The 18,664-nt window shown below is 33.1% G+C and overlaps 1 protein-coding gene across 4 annotated transcripts; it reads right to left on the bottom strand.

The window, feature by feature from the left end:
• Positions 1–82: 82 nt before the first annotated feature.
• Positions 83–10,504, bottom strand: LOC111641438 (disintegrin and metalloproteinase domain-containing protein 10-like). Of its 4 annotated transcripts, none has more exons than XM_023387608.1 (6): positions 9,521–10,504; positions 8,463–9,153; positions 8,002–8,354; positions 5,500–5,808; positions 1,981–2,536; positions 83–1,911 (listed from the first exon to the last, which is right to left on the bottom strand). In XM_023387608.1, the coding sequence occupies exons 2-6, from the start codon at positions 9,089–9,091 to the stop codon at positions 1,761–1,763; spliced, it is 1,998 nt and encodes a 665-aa protein (XP_023243376.1). In that variant the 5' UTR covers positions 9,092–9,153; positions 9,521–10,504; the 3' UTR covers positions 83–1,760. The 4 variants fall into 4 exon arrangements, with proteins under 4 accessions (XP_023243376.1, XP_023243375.1, XP_023243377.1 ...); XM_023387607.1 differs by having other exon boundaries at positions 9,647–10,504; XM_023387609.1 differs by lacking the exon at positions 9,521–10,504 and having other exon boundaries at positions 8,463–9,507.
• Between the last annotated feature and the right edge of the window lie 8,160 nt (positions 10,505–18,664).

Below are 18,664 nucleotides of genomic sequence, written 5' to 3'. Positions count from 1 at the left end.
CTCCGTAGCGTGGCGCAGGGTCGGAGGAAAGTAGTTCGGCTGCTCATCCACTATTGGTCCAGACTCTATCAATCTTGTCGCGAAACGACGTTATAGGAGGTACTTTATACGAAAGTTTCTACAATTTTTTCGCTACGTTATAGGAATTGTCGTTATAGGAACGTACGTTATAGGGGGGTCGACTGTACAATCGATTCAGTTAACATATCTACTTTCTTCCCGATTACCCGTATTAATGAGAGAGAGAGCTCACATGTATTTCGCGCGAGGATAAATACCTTGATATAAGTTGTCAAATAGTCGTTTAGTCATCGAGTCTCTATGTGGCACAAAGTTCTTTCGAACGTTAATATTTGGTTTTTATGTGGAACAAAGATTTTTCGAACGTTGATACTTCTTTAGGCGGTGATCCTCCCGAACGGCGGCGATTAGAATAGTTCCGGGTTGCGGCTAATCTATTCACGTAAATCCACAGTTCACACCAAACTCCATTGACTGACTCTTACTCATCGACCCCTCCTTTTTATAAAGGTAGTATCGTTGGGTTTTTTCCACTGTCTCCGTCCAATAGTTGTTTTCTTTCGTCTTTTCGTAGATTCTGGGTGACATATTGGATGTATCATCCTCAACACGGAATTAAGTTCGTGGGAAAAAAGTTTTATGTTCTTTTTAAATATCGGTTTGTTGTTTATTTCTCTAAATTGTTCCTCGTACAAAAAAATATTTAACAATTTATTCTAATAAATTCGGCTCTCACACTATAAAACATTATTTAAATGTGAGAATACGAGGGCTCAGGGTCAATTCCTAATTGCCTCTTACACGTCGAGTTGGTAAAACTCGCCCACTTTTTCTTTTGGGTGGCTTTTTATCGATTGGCGAGGGGGTGAACAAGTCGACAGGTGTCCTTGGATAGACAGGAGACAAGTTAGCAATTAAACAAAGCATTTAAGATGTAAGATTAACATACAGGAGGTTAGATGCGATTAAATACTAAATATATACAAAACGGCAGCTATTAGCTGAGCCTATTCCCGTTGCAGGAAAGAAAGTACACAAATCGTTAACAAAAAATACCTCTATGAGGAAACGAACAGTATGCGTCGATAATTTCGTAGGAATCGCAGTCCTCGTCCATGTGGCAAACTGTACGGAAGTCCGAAACTGTAATATGTCTTCTTCCGGTGTCTTGTTTTCTCGTGGGATCGGGCTTGTTGTATAAAGGTCCGGGAGACAGATTGCGCAGTTACCAAATATAACTTCCAGTTCGATCGCCCTGAACTTCCGGGGGCTCGAGCTTTTAATCACTTGTGATGAAAAAGAGGTCACGTGATCGCTCACGTTGACGATGGCAGTGCATTTTCTGACACCTGTGTGTCGACTTTCCAATCTGATTGCTGACAATCGGGATGACATCCGATCCGTAACTATTCCATACTTTTTCTATCGGCGGTTGTTTACATAGATTTTTTTTAGTTAACCCCAAAACTTGTGGATCTCATATAAACAAAACAGCAAAAATATTTGTGATTAGTAAGAGAGCTACGTCAGTCTACGTCAGACTGACATAAAACACTATAAAACATTATCATCAAACAACAGAGGTATGTAAAAGTATGACGTAACACATATTAGTGTGGTAAAGCATGTCTTATTAAGTAATATTTCATGAAAACAACAGTATTTCCCTATAGACTAATTTCATGAAAAACTGCTTTTAAAACGTAGTGTAGAAGTGTCTTTTATTGTCAATTCTCTCGTTAAAGTTTAAAATCTGATAATTTCATTCTGAAATATCGATACAAAAACGTGAAAAAAAAGTAAGTCATAAATAATGGAACCGGTAATAAATACGGCCAGAAGGTATTCCACCAATTTCCAGATATATGTTTGGAATAGCACGTTCCATTACTGAAAAAGTAAAAATGCATTTTATCGTAGCTGTTATTTACGGTAATTAACGAAATAAAATTCTCTTACAGTAAGCACATTCCACTATTGTTGTTACAAGGCGTCCCTGGAAATACGGCAAATATTGTTCTATTTGGTAGGAAAATGTTTCGGTCTGATGTCGATTTGCAATTACCTTCCTTATCCGCGCAGCAAATCTGACATTCTAAGCTTTTTGGACATTTACATAATTGTAATCCGTTATCTTTGCAAACATCCACGAGACAACTGCCAGATTTACAAATATTAGAACCCGAACACGATGTTCCGTCTGGTAAAATCACCTCCGGGCAGAATGGCGACAATCCATTGCAGTAAAGAATTTTTTCACGGCAAGGAGAGTACACGAAACATTGGCGTTGTTCCTCTTTTGCAAGAAATTCGCACTTCTCGTTGCAGCAATCGCCTTCCCGCGGACTACAAAAGTTTCGCGATGGTTTGAGGAATGTACACGGTGCAGCTGATCCTGGAGGATTACAACACGGATCCAATTTTTCGCAGGATTCAATACTTCCGCAGTCGCATTCTTCTCCTTGTTCTGTTATTCCGTTACCACATATTGACTTTGGCTTCGTCATGCAAATGGCTACAAGAATTAAAAAAAAAAGGTTATAAAATTGAAAATAGTAAATTTTCAAATCAAAAGAAATTGTGTTGAAACTGAATAATTTAAGTTAAAAAATTCCAGCGACGAGTTGCTTAACTTTTCTGGCAACATTTGTGGCACCATCTGTTGTGATATTCTATTTAAAATGTTTATATTTTTAATATTAAATACTGTAATACAAGAAAAAGCTTAATTTTGAGGGTAAGAGTAGGTTTTTTACAAAAATTCTAAATGCTGATAACGAGTAAAATCGTCATTAATTGTCACTCTCCCGGGAGAATATTTCGATTACATCATTTCCTTGACTTTTGTTCACCAAAATTTAATAGCCCGAATCTCCCTGATCAACGAACTTCCCTGCAAAACTTCAGAATTTTTCGACGAAAAACAGGCGTTTTTAAGCCTCAAATAGTGTAAATAAAATATTGCCCAACATATACACTAACATCCATACATGGAGAAATTACCTCCGAATGTTTTTGCATTTTTCGAAGTTTCAAAGTGCCTTGAGCCAAAAACTGTAAAAATCTTGAAAAGTCATTTCCGACCGATCGCCATACTTTTCCTCTGATATATATAACAGCAGCAAAAGTAAAGAAATCATATAGACAATGCATTACAAGAATTTTTTTAATCGAATATAAAATCATCATGTGTATAATATTTAATAATAATTGAAATTACGCACCTCCCTTATTCACAAAAGATTATCGTATATTTGATTTTTCTGCATGGAGAAAACTGCCAGTTGTTGTACAACGATCCATCAGTATAGTTAGAAATCAGAGCGCCGTACATAACGTAATTTCCTAAATAATCTCTTCGGTCTCCAGCTGAACACACCGGATCATTAGGTGGATCGTGGAAACTTCCGAACGAATGTCCCATTTCATGAAGCAAACTTTTACTAATCTCCATCTTTGGAACTTTTCTTTCATTAGCAATGTTAGATACAAATGCCACGTCTATACTTGCTCCTTTTGTGTTTCCACGGCAAACACCATCTACAACAACATTGTAAGTTATTAGAAGTACAGTAATACCTTGAATTTACGCGATAAGTGCGACCGAGCGATAACCGCGTAAGTCGGAGTATAATTTCGCATATCTTTAAAGGTTTCGTCTTTTAAGTACGCAAATGCGTTTTCTGTGAAAAACGTTTCGTATTTTAATTGGATTTTGCCAATTAATCCATTTCTGTGTAGGTATCCATTTACAAATGATTGTTTGTCTCCCGAAACGGTTCCTTTGTATATGGAAAAGCCTTCGGTGTTCTTCGGATATAATTTGATAATTTCGTCTGCAACTATATAGACTTTGGCACTTGGAGATATTATTGAATTGTCTTCTCGCAGTATCAGTTTAAAATTCTTTTCGAATGCTCGAAATTTCATCGTAATTGCTGTCTTTATCCTTATTTGTTCTAGTGTTTCACCTTCAGTGAAATTTGTTTTAAAATCTATTATCTCGTAATACTCGATCTCATGCAATTTTTGATAATTTAGTAAAGATATTGATAAAGAAATACAGTAGAGCGTCGATTATCCGAAAGCTGGTTATCCGAAACGTCTGTTATCCGAAAGCATTCCAGTCGAAAAATTTAAATTTTCGCTAGTGCTGTGGCGCTGCAATCTTCGGCTACTCAAATATTTTACGTTTTTGATACTAAATTAACATCTGAAGTATAATTTTTTAATTGTTTTTCAATATATTTATTTTGTTTGTACTAAATTAAACAATAATTTTTAACGATACAATAGTCTTCGTTAGGCTTAACATCGACGAAAATTCAACGCGAAGCGACACGCAACGGAGAAAAATTTCAACATGGGATAAATTAACATATTTTTTCGTACATGATTCGTTATCCGAACCACCCCAGTCCCCAATTGATTCGGATAAACGACGCTCTACTGTAGAAACAAAATATTTAGCAAAATTACCAGAGAATTCATTTTGATAAAATTTCCGATTATTACAATTTATTTGTTTCAAAACAATTGTCGATTATACAATTCATTACATTATTATAAAAAATATATTTGTTTCTTCGCAAGGAAAGTCATCATGTAATATGCATTCAAAAGTAATTATCACTTTTTGTTTCAATGGTTTTATTGTTATTATTTTACTCAATACATATTATTGAAGCTATTCATGTAAACATTATTTTCTTTAGCCTACTGCTCTGTGAGATCCGGAATTGAATTATCGCGGGCAAATTTCTCATGGGTGGTAAATCCCATCTTTAGAAACAAAATTAATAGAAATGATAAATAAGAGTTTAATTATTAAGTTTATGTTTAAAAGTATTTCGTGAGAAAAATGTATGACTGAAACGTTACTTTTACTTTCCTGGCAGTTCTACATAACAGGGAGATTGTATGAATAAGACAAATATGATCTCTCCATGATTTCTACATTTTCGGACTCAGCGAACATTGAATCGTCGATGAATGCAAAATGATATGGTTTTTTCTATATTCATGAATATCACCACTTTATTCACCCATATTGAAACTTTATAACTTCTGTGCCTTTTGTCGTAAATTTATGGAATTTAACAGGGAGGTTTGTTTATTAGAGGCATTAATGCTATTAAATATTAGTGTTTAAAGGTCGAAAGGTGGGGTAATACAGATGGTATGTTTAATAGGATCAAATTTAATGAAGATTTTACTTGTTATTAGCATTTATATTATTATCTTAAAAAATAAGACTTAGCTCTAACCATAAAATTAAGATTTTATGATAATTAATAATATAAACTAAAAAAAAATAAATTATAAGAGATGGCCCCATGCGCAATTTAAACTTCTTTTGTAGCAACTGTTTGCTTGATTTTCTTACAGTACATTCAACAGTATTTTATATTGACGTAAGTAATAGTGTAAATTAAATATTCTCATACATAAAATTTTATAAAAATGAAAATTAATTACCTTTGTTATTTACAAATAGATTATCGTACATACTTCTTTCGCTACAAGGTGAGAACTTCAAGTGATTGTACAATATTTTAGGCGTTTCCAGAGCTTCGTACATAATGTAATTTCCTATAGTATGATTAAATTTGCCGGGTGTACACACAGTGTCATTTGGTGGATCGTGATCACTTCCGAATGTATGGCCTATTTCATGAACCAATGTTAAACTGACAATATGTTTTGATAGTGTAATATTACGTTGAAAATTAGTTATAGAGATTACGTTGAGACTAAAATCTTCCGTGCTTCCAGAACAAACTTCTCCTATTATATACATTCAATAAAAAATATTAATTTAGTGAAATACTAACAAATGCGATTTTAGAAGACTCTCGCTAATCCGGCTTCTTTATTATCCGGCTCCCTTCCAGACTGATCGCCTATGCATTGCCCATTTCCATTAAAAGGTTAGTTAGGATACACGTTAATGGTTTCATTTCTGTGCACAATATTGCATGTTAATTTCCCCAACTGCCTCCCACCAAAAAGAATACTAAAGAGTGACAGGTCACCGTTAGGTATTGTTTTCTGAATCATTTATTGTATGTAGGGCTGTACACTATCAATAATCCGGCATTCTTCTCATCCTGTCCACCTGCTTACGCTAGGATTTGCCGGTTTAGCGAGATTCTAACGTATAACGTTATAAAAAAAATTTTTGAGACTATGGATAACATAACATGTAAATACTAAACACTATTATATATTATTAATCAATCCGGCATATAATTTTTTATAAAAAATTATCACCACTCACTTTGAAGGTATTATACTATCTGCGAACTTCAGTTAAAAAGAAGCCATGCTGTGTGTTTGAATACCTTTACTTGAACTCCAACAAAAATTGCAAAAATTGTTCTTGCATAGTTTAGTATACTATACTACACTACAATGCAGAATGTCTTGTCCTATTTTCATTCCATGCATTGAATTCAGAAGATGTAAGAGAATAGTTGCGTCACATAAGAGCAATAGTGCGACCTAACAACCAGTCATTTGGAAACCTTAAAATTAAAACGCATTTACATTCTCTTCAACTTCAGCACTGAGATTTATTCAAATAGACTACTGTTTACAGCAAATAGAAAACTTAAAAGCAGTTGTGCTCTATCCTGAACTCGACTAAAATGTGTACCAAGATTAAGAATATCAATTCCAGTAACCCACTCGAGTGGGCCATACAAGAAATTCAAATATTACCATTCTGAAACCTAGTTATTTATTTTTTGTGCCATTGAGCGGAATCTTCTATGGTCATTATGAAAAGTATAACATTAACAAACTTCCAGGAAAGTTATTGAAAAAATTAGGGAATTAAAAAAAAAGTATAAAAATATTGAATTTATGAAGATGTGCCGTAAGGCGATTTTGTATGTGGCAACAAGTTAAGAATTATTAACATAATTACAGTTTAGTGGTACATAATTACATATTACTGGCCATAAACTTGATTTGGCTTCTCAGGTTAATGCAATGCAACATATGAATAATCTGCCGAGCTGATGCCTGCTGAAAGGACTTCTAGGGGAAACGATCCGATATTTATATGTTATAACCACGATGAAAACCTCGAATACATCACGTAGCCCGTCCGTTGGAGAGGCGTGACCAATTTTCAATGGTTTTATCTACACGGCCAATAGTTGACACTGGCAGTTAGTCGCGAGCTCGTTCCTCATCAACAGNAGAATATCAATTCCAGTAACCCACTCGAGTGAGCCATACATGAAATTCAAATATTACCATTCTGAAACCTAGTTATTTATTTTTTGTACCATTGAGCGGAATCTTCTATGGTCGTTATGAAACGTATAACATTAGCAAACTACCAGGAAAGTTATTTTAAAAATTTTAAAGGATTAAAAAAAAGAGTATGAAAAGATTGAATTTTTGAAGATGTGCCGTAACGCGATTTTGTGTGGCAACAAGTTACGAATTATTAACATAATTACAGTTTAGTGAGTAATATTACTGGCCATAAACTTTGGTTTGGCTTCTCAGGTTAATGCAATGCAACATGTGAATAATCTGCCGAGCTGATGCCTGCTGAAAGGACTTCTAGGGGAATCGACCCGATATTTATATGTTATAACCACGATGAAAACCTCGAATACATCACGTAGCCCGTCCGTTGGAGAGGCGTGACCAATTTTCAATGGTTTTATCTACTCGGCCAATAGTTGACACTGGCAGTTAGTCGCGAGCTCGTTCCTCATCAACCGGTTGGCTATGTGAAGCTTCACGAGTTTTCTGTACGTTCCTAATACGTAAAGATGAGCATGATTCTTAATGAATGTCCTCCGTGGAGCATATTTTTTGGCAGATCCCCCATGCGTTTCGTTATCTTATTCCTTATCATTATAATCCTATTAAAAGATTACTGTTCGATTTATAAATCACTACAAAATTAACACATACTTTCATACATTATTAGAAGTGATATTAAAGTAAACATACCTACGTACGTATTTCCAAGTACTACACCAAAATCTCTGTGAGAGAAGTTCACAAATAAACACGAAGTTTGTTTCGCAGTCATTCCCAAAAAAAACAAAAACTCTGTATCATCAGTGTTATTAAAATTCAGATGATAGTAAGGATTCGACGCATCTTCTATAACTGTGATTTTCTCTACATTGAAGCCGATTATTTTATATAAATCACTCTTATCCAAATGTAAATTTCGAAAAATTTTGTCTGCCACTTTCACGTAATACAACATTTCGGCAATAATGGTTGCCCGATCGCCATTAAAATGGTTTACAAAAGTATGATCTGCCATGATTTCCAGATTGCAAATTAATTTTTTCCTGTATGACATTAAATATACAAATTGAAACAATATTGTAACTATACAAAATTTCCAAATAGCTTTATAGTAACTAATAATAATTCTAAGAATTATTAACGAGACTTACTCTTTATTAATTGCAGATTTTTGGAAAAAGTCTGACCTCCAGATCTTGTTATAATCGAATAAGTTCGTTGATACTGAATTATTTAGTAGAGGAGTACTACAAAATGCACTCCCATTCAAGCTTCTGTATTCTATAGGTAATATGTCCACTTCTTTATAAATTATCAATTTGTCTTTATAAATTGCATCCTTCAAATACGTAGAGGCAGTTTCGGTGTAATATATTTCATTATTTAATTTAATTTTACCAATAAATCCGTTTTGGTGCAGATATCCGTTTACGACAGATTGCTCAGCTCCCGAAACGTTTCCTTCGTAAATGGAAGACCCCGCAACATTCTTTAGATATAATTTGATAATTTCTTGCCCAACAATGAAGACTTTGCTGCTCGGAGATGTTATTGAATTGTCTTCTCGCAGGTTCAGCTCGAAATTTTTGTTGAATGCCCGAAATTTTACAGTAATTGTCGTTTTCCCACGATAAGATTCCGCTTTAAAGTTTTCGTACAATTTCATTTTCAATGATAATATTTCATAGTATTTAAACTGCTCTAGTTCTACATAGCTTATCTGTGATATGGATAAAGAAGAGAGCAGGGAAATGCTTAACACAGTTGTCAAAAAATCCATTGAAATATTAATAAAAGCTCATTCAAACACTTTACGTAATAAAACAGTACTTTGAAATTTTCCTAGAAAATAAAGATTCATATGCAGACAATTAGAAAACACACATGTACACATATAAATAATTAAATAAATATATATATATATTTACATACACACCCACATATATCTACTTGAATGTATCAATTGAAATAATTATGCTACAGTACTAGAAGGAAATTATAAAAATTACTTAAATTAGATAAAAATTAAAATAAATCATTAATACATCGGTTAACCGTCCTTCTGTGTAACGAATAGGGTAATTATTTTTAATATCATTGTATATTACATTTCTTAATATATATAAAATCTTATTTATTTTTTAAATTGTGAACAGGAGTTACCTACTCGACAGAGAACAAATTATACCAGTTAAGACCTAATACTCACAATTTATAATTAGATATTGTTGAATGATTTCAGTAAAATGAAAAAATCAGTTAAATATTCAAAGTTAAAGTAAAATCATCTAATAAATGCAAAGAATAGAATTGAAATTAAATTCTAAAGTCTTACTAGTTCGATGAAAACGAGCAGAAAAGAACAACTGCAGTCCGTTTCGAACTAGAATAGTATTTAAATATTTTGAAATTTGAGTGGCTCAACATGATTGGACGAGCTGATTGCTGTAGAAAAAGCTCGCCAAATGCCAGTGTAATCAGTCGACAAATGACATGAGAAATAAATTTCAAATTTCAAATACATGTCGTCTAATAAAAACGTGTTTAAACTGTTATGAAAAACAGAAAATTTTCTTCGGTACGAACAGATTTTTATGTTATATCTTACTGCACGTTGAACACTATATAAAAGCCGTTGACTCTTCTGTTTCAGATAATTAATTAAAGAATTTTTAGATAAACGAATGTTAATTATTTGCTGTATAGAAAAATAATGAAAAATAATAATATGGAGTAAAATGTGTAATTTTTATTTATATTTTTACTTTCTTGGCTTATATATATATAACAGAGAAATAGTATGGCAATCGGTCAGAAACTTACCCTTTAAGATTTTTAATTTTTGGACTAAAGACACATTGAAACGTCGATAAATTCATAAAAATTCGAAAATGTTTCCTTTACATATAAATATTAGTGAGTGTTTGGAACGATTTCGTTCACTTTATTTGAAGCTTAATAACTCCTGTGTTTTTTATCGTAAATTTCATAAATTTTGCAGGAGGGTTTGTTTATTTGAATTGATGTTATTAAATTTTACTGATTAAACGTCGAAGGAAGATAAAGGGAGTCGTGTGTATCTTCAGTAAGGTCGGACTTAATGTCGATTTTATAAATATAAGTAATAAATTTTTTTCTATATGCAATTTGCAGTTGCAAAACCAAAGAAAACATACAAATCAGAAAAAACAAAGTCTTTCCAAATATTTAACTAATTTTTAATTTTTCTTATTGCTTCTACGATTATACAATTTTTAACTTTTATTCTGAAAACCTTATCACATTTATAATTTATATTACATAAATTTTATCTAACCAGAAACTAAAATTTCTGAATTTAATTACAAGATGAAACAATTCATGCATATTTTAAAATTTTTGATGATATAATATTGTAAATACTAAATCCCACAAAAAATGTAATGTTATCCATTTTTATATAAACTGGGAATTTAAACATCTTATTAAAAAATAAATATGCTTTCCTTAAGAATATATTTACAACAACAAAATAGTTGTCAATGGTTTTGACGATTATAGAAATTGTATTTGTAGGAATGCACACAATGAGCAAAAAGCTGACTACCATAAAATAACCTACATGGATTTTTTACTATGAATTTCATTGTGGATGCGCTTTCTCACTAAGAATATTAAGTTAAATTAAATTTGACGGATTTAAGTTAGAAGCTATATTGTAAGTAGAGTCTTCGATTGTTTAAATCCGATTTAAAAAAATATCTGTTTTATAGGAATGTTTGAAAGTGCGTATAATTGGCCATATCTTTTTAAAGCATAATTTATCAAAAACATTTATTATTATTTACAGTTAAGCGCTACTCGGTTCAATATTTTTAATAGTATAGTCATTAACAACTTTGAGTGTTTACCAACAGAAATTGTAATGCTATGAAGACTTCTACTCGTGGCACAATTCAACTTCAATCTCAATTTGACTTTTTAACCAAAAAAGTAAAACTGAGAATCAGCGTTATATATTATATATTGCTCAAAAGTGAACATGATAGCGTAATTAAAATAGTATATGTCACGAAAAACTTCAAGTGGCTAGCGCATTGTCAGGCGCAATTCCAATGATCAGTGTCCAATAGTGTTATTCACTTTGTCACTAATGAGCGAAACATTTTGTATTTTAGATAATGATTCCTTTGCTGTCGCGACGGGTTAGAATGGGGAATCTTGTCCACTCTTCGCGGAATGTATAACCATCGATATAAGCTGAATAGATTTACAATAAATATTTTAGATTATATAAAATACAACTGCTGTTCAAATTTTTTTAACAGAAATGAAAAATACTATTTGAAATACATTATCATCAAGTTATAAAAACAACCGAAAAACATTTCTTTAAGCATAAACATTCTCAGGAACAGTCGGCACGAAGAGATATTACAGTTGGTGATTAGGATGATATAAGACAGTATAGGATGACAAGATGGGATAGTACTATCTAAATCAAAACCTTCCCAAATATCACCCAAGCTACATTAATTGCAATTCGTACTTGACAAACGGATGCCTTAGAAAAGAGGTGCCAGCAGCCTATCACTCTGGGTTTTTGGTATCACATGTAGTCTGTAAAACTGGAAAAAGTTTTCTTTTCCAAGTTTAACATAATATACAAAATTCTGAAATTATAAGTGAAATTTTCTCGCAGTTCAATAATACACTTTTGGTGTATCACAGTTTCAGTTGTACTGAATTGGAGCGTACAAACACGAAGTTCAATCAACCAATGTAAGACGGCGCCAGAATCAATGAACCCCCAACTTCGTGTTTTTAATTGTTTTTATTGTCGCCGAAATTTACGATGAATGCACAATGGAGGAATACGGATATCGTATGGGAAAATAAATTGCTGAAATCCGCTCTAGTACATTTACACTTTTCAAATATGGTAGGAACAATTTTGAATATTTCTGTAAACTGCTATTCAATAGACGACCATTCTGGTAAGATCATTCTGGTAAGATCATGTTAGTGTGTGTGTTTTAGCTGGCAGCACTAGCACTTTTGTGTGGTGTTTTTCTGAGGACTGTGTGTGGTGCTAAATCGAACATTTTAGATACTAGATCAACTTCTAAAGTATATTTTTTTGGTTTTTATATTTTTCAATATATTTATTTTGTATGTACAAAATAAAGAAATAATTTTTAACGATACAATAGCCACGATTATTACTTTAAATAGTTTACGTTAGGCTTAACAACGCGAAGCGACACGCAACGGAGAAAAGTTTCAACACGGGATAGGTTAATATATTTTTTCGTACATAATTGGTTTTTCGAAAAATAAGTTATCCGAACAACCCCAGTCCCCAATTGATTCAGATAAACGACGCTCTACTGTACTTCATGACATTCTGATGAATAACAATAGTGTAGATCCAATTGTAATTTGTTTTTGAAAATTAATTACGAATTTGGAATTTTAACAGTCATAATTGTAAAATATATTTTCAATAGTTTATTCGCAAATAAACTTTTCGATGCACCGTGGCAAATTCAACAAAACATGAAGTTATTAGCACGTTTTGCACTTATCTTACTTTCTCTCTATATAGAGTGGCCTTTTTAAAACAGATATATATGAACATTGCACGAAATTTTAGACGATAAATTTCCACTCAGACAAATCAATATTTTTCACTAGTGTGATTGATAAAATTCTAGTAGATTTTTATTATGCATTTTTCTGATATAAGTTATATGTTTGCTATAATAATATGTGGCATTTCTAAATTACAGTATATCCAAAATCATTCCGGGAAGCTCTTTCTGATTAAAAGTAAACAGTGCTTATCTTTCCTATGCACACAACATGCACTGATCACATGAATTCATTTACATATAATTACTGTTTAGAATGTAGTTTCGATCTAGATCATTAACGTTTAAGGTTTTCGATTAGTAGATGTAAGATCCACCTCTATCCGTCGATAAATTAGCAGCAGCATTATTCCTTTATCTTACCTTTAACTTTAGTAAATGAAAGTCTTTCATGAAATACTTTACAAAAGAAAAACTCTTTAAAAAGACGTAAATTCGAGGATTTAAGATGGATCGATTTATTTGATGAAAAAAACATTTCATACTTTAAAATAGAATTCAATCACAATTCTAAAATGTGCGTAAAAATATTTATTTTAATTCGATTTGATTCGTTAAATACTTATTGCTTTTTCACTATTGATAACGTTTCGGTACTTTAATTTTGTTATTGATACTGATATTGTGATTATGTAATAATGTTAGATTTATAAAACCGAATTTTGTAATTGTAATATTTTTAAACTCTGCAGGCAGTTCTTCGTCTCCTCGCATGTATATCGATCGAAGTGTGAATGTCGCTGGTCATAAAGATGAATAATTGAAATAAAGCTTCTTTCGATTCGACAGAAATCAGTCGACTTATCACAAACAAACTTTATACAAATTTTCATTGTTTGTTTTCGAATTTTTGAGAGGAAATACAGTAAAATTTCTGGTGTCAAACTATTCATTATATGATAGCTCTAATTAGCGAACTGCACAGCTAGACTCCATCTGAGCCCTATTATATAATTGAAAGCAGTTTTTTGTCTTTCAATGAACTTTCTACGGGAATCTTCAACGAATATTTTTAAGCAGCAAACGACATGATTCTTTATATTGCGATTATGTATGCCATTTTCGAAATTCCCCCTTTGCAAAAGGTACAGGCAATTTGATTTTGACAATGGTCATGCTCACAGGATCCATTGTTTTGCCATTTCTATGTACAGATTAACACCACGGTTTTGCTATGCCTCTGCCCCGGTAGTGTGAGGCAATGAGCCAAATTTTAATTTCGATATTCTTACCAGAGTTTATGAAAAAATGGTTCGGGACTCCATGCTGGAAGGGGAGAGCCTACGGCAAATCCCCTTTTGCCCGAATGTAAGCGGAATCTAGTTTATATATTTTAAACAAATATTTCTAAATTATGATTCATGGCCTTTGTTATAAATATTGTAGGAAAAGTTTACGAAAACTTTACTTTCATTTATAGACTTATTATACCAACAAGAAGTAAGCACTAATGACTACAGATAATCAATTATTTAAATGTATATAGTAACACATTTCTGTATGGCGTCATATGTTATAACTAGCTTTTGCCCGCGGCTTCGCTCGCGTTAAGAAGTATTATTATTAATTAGGTATAGTTTTTGCGGCTTTACTTTTGTTTAGCGTGTGTAAAAAATTAGGGCCTACAAAACTTCTTTGTACAACTATGTACAAAGGGTACAATATAATCCCCGCAAAAACTATACCTAATTAACCCCCGTCAAATATAATCCGCTAGAAATATTTAGGTATAGTATGTACTATTAGATACGGCGGCCACTCATCATCGGGTATATGTAACTCAGTGAAAACACAACGATAGCGCGTTTTAAAATACTACTAACGCCATCTATTGTCAACATTTAGAACTAAAAATTATTTTGTTCGTCTTAATTTATTCGTTCCATTAGGTACTGATAGGTTCAAACTAATACATTTACATCCTCCATCATCCCTTATTTTATCCCCATGGGGGTTGAATTTATCAAAATCCTATTTAAGCGGACGTCTTCATCATAGTAGCTCCAATCTTTAATTTCAGTTCAATCAGTCGAAAATCTAAGAAGATTTATACAAACTTTCATCCCCTATTTTATCCCCTTAGGGGTGGAATTTATCAAAATCCTTTCTTAGGGGATGCCTACGTCATAGTAGCTTTATGCATGCAAAGTCTCAGCCCGATCGGTTTAAAATTGACAAAGTTTCATACAAACTTTCATCCCCTATTTTATCCCCTTGGGGGTAGAATTGATCAAAATCCTTTCTTAGCGGATGCCTACGTCATAACATCTACCTGCATGCCAAATTTCAGCCCGATCCGTCCAGTGGTTTGGGCTGTGCGTTGATAGATCACTATGTCAGTCACCTTTGAGTTTTATATATATAGATATTTTAATTAAAAACTTTTATACTTTAATAACTATAAAATGAGAAATAGCTTAATTTTGAAAGTTAGGTCATGGGTTATTAGGGTATGGGTTTCATAAAAAAATTGTGCATGCTAACAACGGGTAAAATCATTATTAAATCTGTCTACACTAGAAATATGAAAGAGGAGCTTTTGTATTTCCTCACCCTTGTAGTATTACACACCAAAAATTAATAGCATCGAGCTACCAGATGCACAAATCTCCCTGCAAAAGTTCAAAAATTTTCGACGTAAAGAACGTGACATATTAAGCTTCAAACAGGATGAACAAAAGCAGACACATTCTAACATCTATACATAAAAAGAATCTCAAATTCTTTTATTGTTCGTTTCTGGACGTTTCATGTCCACCGAGTCAAAAATGTAAAAATCTTAGAAATTATTTTTTGATACCGATACTTCCGTCTTTTTTACAAGAGTCGAGAAAGTAATAAATAAATCTAAATTAAATTTCATTTTAATACAACGTGATAAAATTTGTGAATATTTTGAAAATAATGCTTTAGACCAGCGCTGTCCAACTTATCATAGCCCACGGGCCATATTTTCTTCACCAAACATTTCGGGGGCCAAGAAGGTTAGTGATGGCTAATTGGTCGGCCTGGAATCACGCCACATGACATTTGCATAGTGCTACGGTCTGTAAGCACTAATTGGTCAGCGAGTTCGATGTTGANACCTACTAATTTTTTACAATAAATAGCAGAAAAAATAATGCATTTAAAATACAATTAGCATTGTGAAATTAATCTGTTTATCAAACTAATTTAATTAGTTTTAATCTTATTCTTAGTTATTCATTATTGTGTATATGATACATCATACAGTAGTAACAATTTATATAACGTTTTAATGTTCAAAAAATAAAACACTTCTATAAGATAAGGCTGCAACTTTTGCGTATTAAACTATTTTTTATGGAGCTAAAATAAAAATAATACGAATTTTATATAAAGATATTTCATACAACAATATTTTCACCGGAGAGTGCACTTATTTACATAATTAAAATTTATTATTAGTCTTAAACACTGTCTACATGACTTGAAACTGTATATGAATCGCAATATTTCGTAATTTATTACATTTTAATCATAATTTGCATTTTTACAAATACAAAACGCGCAAAAAATTAGTCATTGTGTCGTCATCACTTTTTGTTGTGAAATTTACTCATATACATCTTGTAAAAGGAACAATGAAAAAATTGCTTTCAAAGGGTAGAAAATTGTTCATCAAAAGAGAAGATGTAGATTACAGTTGGACACAATCGGATTGTTGTCCCATATATAACTTCCAAGCAATAATTTCTGTTACCAAAGTGTTTGGTATCGATCCGATAGAAGAATGCAGTTGCGTGAAAAATATAGAAAACATAAATCATCATAAAATTTACAGTAAGTTCTATAAATTTCATGTAAATTTATCTGAATTTGTCAATTGGCTCTCTGCATTAACCATTTTCTTGTTTATATTCAACAAAAATATTATTTGCTCACGAAATTTTCATGGATTTGGCAAATATGAATCAGAACTCATTGTCATCCTCGTAATTCTACTCTTATACATCTCCATGCAATTTTCAATTTTGAAAAGAGCAAAGGTTTCGTTGCATTTCATGAAAAGCACATACGAGGTCGAAGCAGAACAAGCAGAATTACTTCTCTTAAAATGTGTGGCGTTTGTGTTTGTCATCGTTCTGATTGTTTCCAATGGAATATCCGTGTTGATTTATCAATCAATCATCGATTATAGCGCAAGTAAAATGGAAGCAGTTGTTTGTTCTGTAGCATTTTCATTTGGTTCAATACATGTGATAGGACAAATATTCTGAAGCTTTTCAATTAATGTTTAGCTGGAATCATAATTAACTTGTTTGTTCCGGTAAATTACGCTCTTTGTTCACCAAATCGGCTTTTATCTCGCGTTTGTCGAATTTCCATCACGTGTTAAGAGTTTACGTAGATAACTGCTTTGTTCCGAAAAAATTGTTTTTTTAGAAGCAAATTTTCTATTATTCGCGTGTCATTTTAGATATATATGTATTTGTTTATTCACTAAAGGTATGTACTAAATTATATTAATTTATATTAATTTTGTCACGACAAGTAGTTCAATCAATGGGGGTTGGAACGTTGAGGAGTCGGTAAGTAGTCCTATCCTTTCCAGTTTATAACGCTTTTTATATCGATAGACACCAAATAATTGTTATCAAGTTATATTATTTATCATAAGTAATCAAAGTTTTAAAAATTAGTTGTACAGTAATCGTATACCTCACGTTTCTTTATGCAGCACTCGAGAAGCGCTTTACAGAAAACACACCGAAACTAGTTTCTAATTGGCCAACACTGCTCGTGACGTCATTTCACTACATTCTCGCTGCATAAAGAAGGCGGGGATAGTGACGTGATTTGTTATTGGTCACGAGTAGATGATGACAGTGCATTTTAACTTCATCGGTCGCAAAAATATGCCGATTGGCTGGTTTCGGGAAAACGTCACGACTACGTACGACGGTACGTTCGTTAAGTCGAACGAGTTAAACGCGTTAGTAACGAATCGTTCGAAAAGTAGTAGTCTCGCTCAGTGCGCATGCTCTGCGGTGATGACGTTTCGAACGAAACTCTAACGAAGTTCACGAAGGAAACAGTTGGTTTACTTCGTTAAGAAAATGGCGTCCAACAGCATCGATGTATCTGATATATTGCAAATGTGCGCTAATTGTGGATTGAAAGGAAATAGATTACAAATAACGACCCATGTACAGAAATGTGGAAATGAGAATGGTAAGCAGAGCTCTTTTCTTATTTTTTTTTACCTTAAATAAAAATTAGGTCAATGTTCAGATGCGTGCCACATCATGGCGGCACTTCCGTTTTTAGCCTCAAAACCGTACGCCTGTCGAGACGACGTGTCACGTGACGACGCGAGCGAAGGGCGCGCCGTGTCGCGTGACGACGCGAGCGCCTGAGCCTGCGGTTAAAGTCCAGATACTTACTGTCATGGCGGCTCATCGCCGATTCCAGCAAAGAGAAGCAAACAGTGGGGACGCACGTTCTAACCTAACCTAAACCTATTCTAATAAATTATCACAATTAGTACCGATTAAATTATTAGAATAGGTTAGGTTAGGTCAGAACGTGCGTCCCCACTGTTTGCTTTTGTTTGGTGGAATCAGCGCCGGCGCCATGACAGCCGCCGACGCCCTTCGCTCGCGTCGTCACGTGACACGTCGTCTCGACAGGCGTACGGTTTTGAGGCTAAAAACGGAAGTGCCGCCATGATGTGGCACGCATCTGAACATTGACCA

This window comes from Centruroides sculpturatus, unplaced genomic scaffold, assembly GCF_000671375.1.
Source record: "Centruroides sculpturatus isolate CEXI.00-Female unplaced genomic scaffold, Cexi_2.0 scaffold1418, whole genome shotgun sequence".
NCBI lineage: Eukaryota > Metazoa > Arthropoda > Arachnida > Scorpiones > Buthidae > Centruroides > Centruroides sculpturatus.
This window is presented reverse-complemented; position numbering and strand designations above follow the sequence as displayed.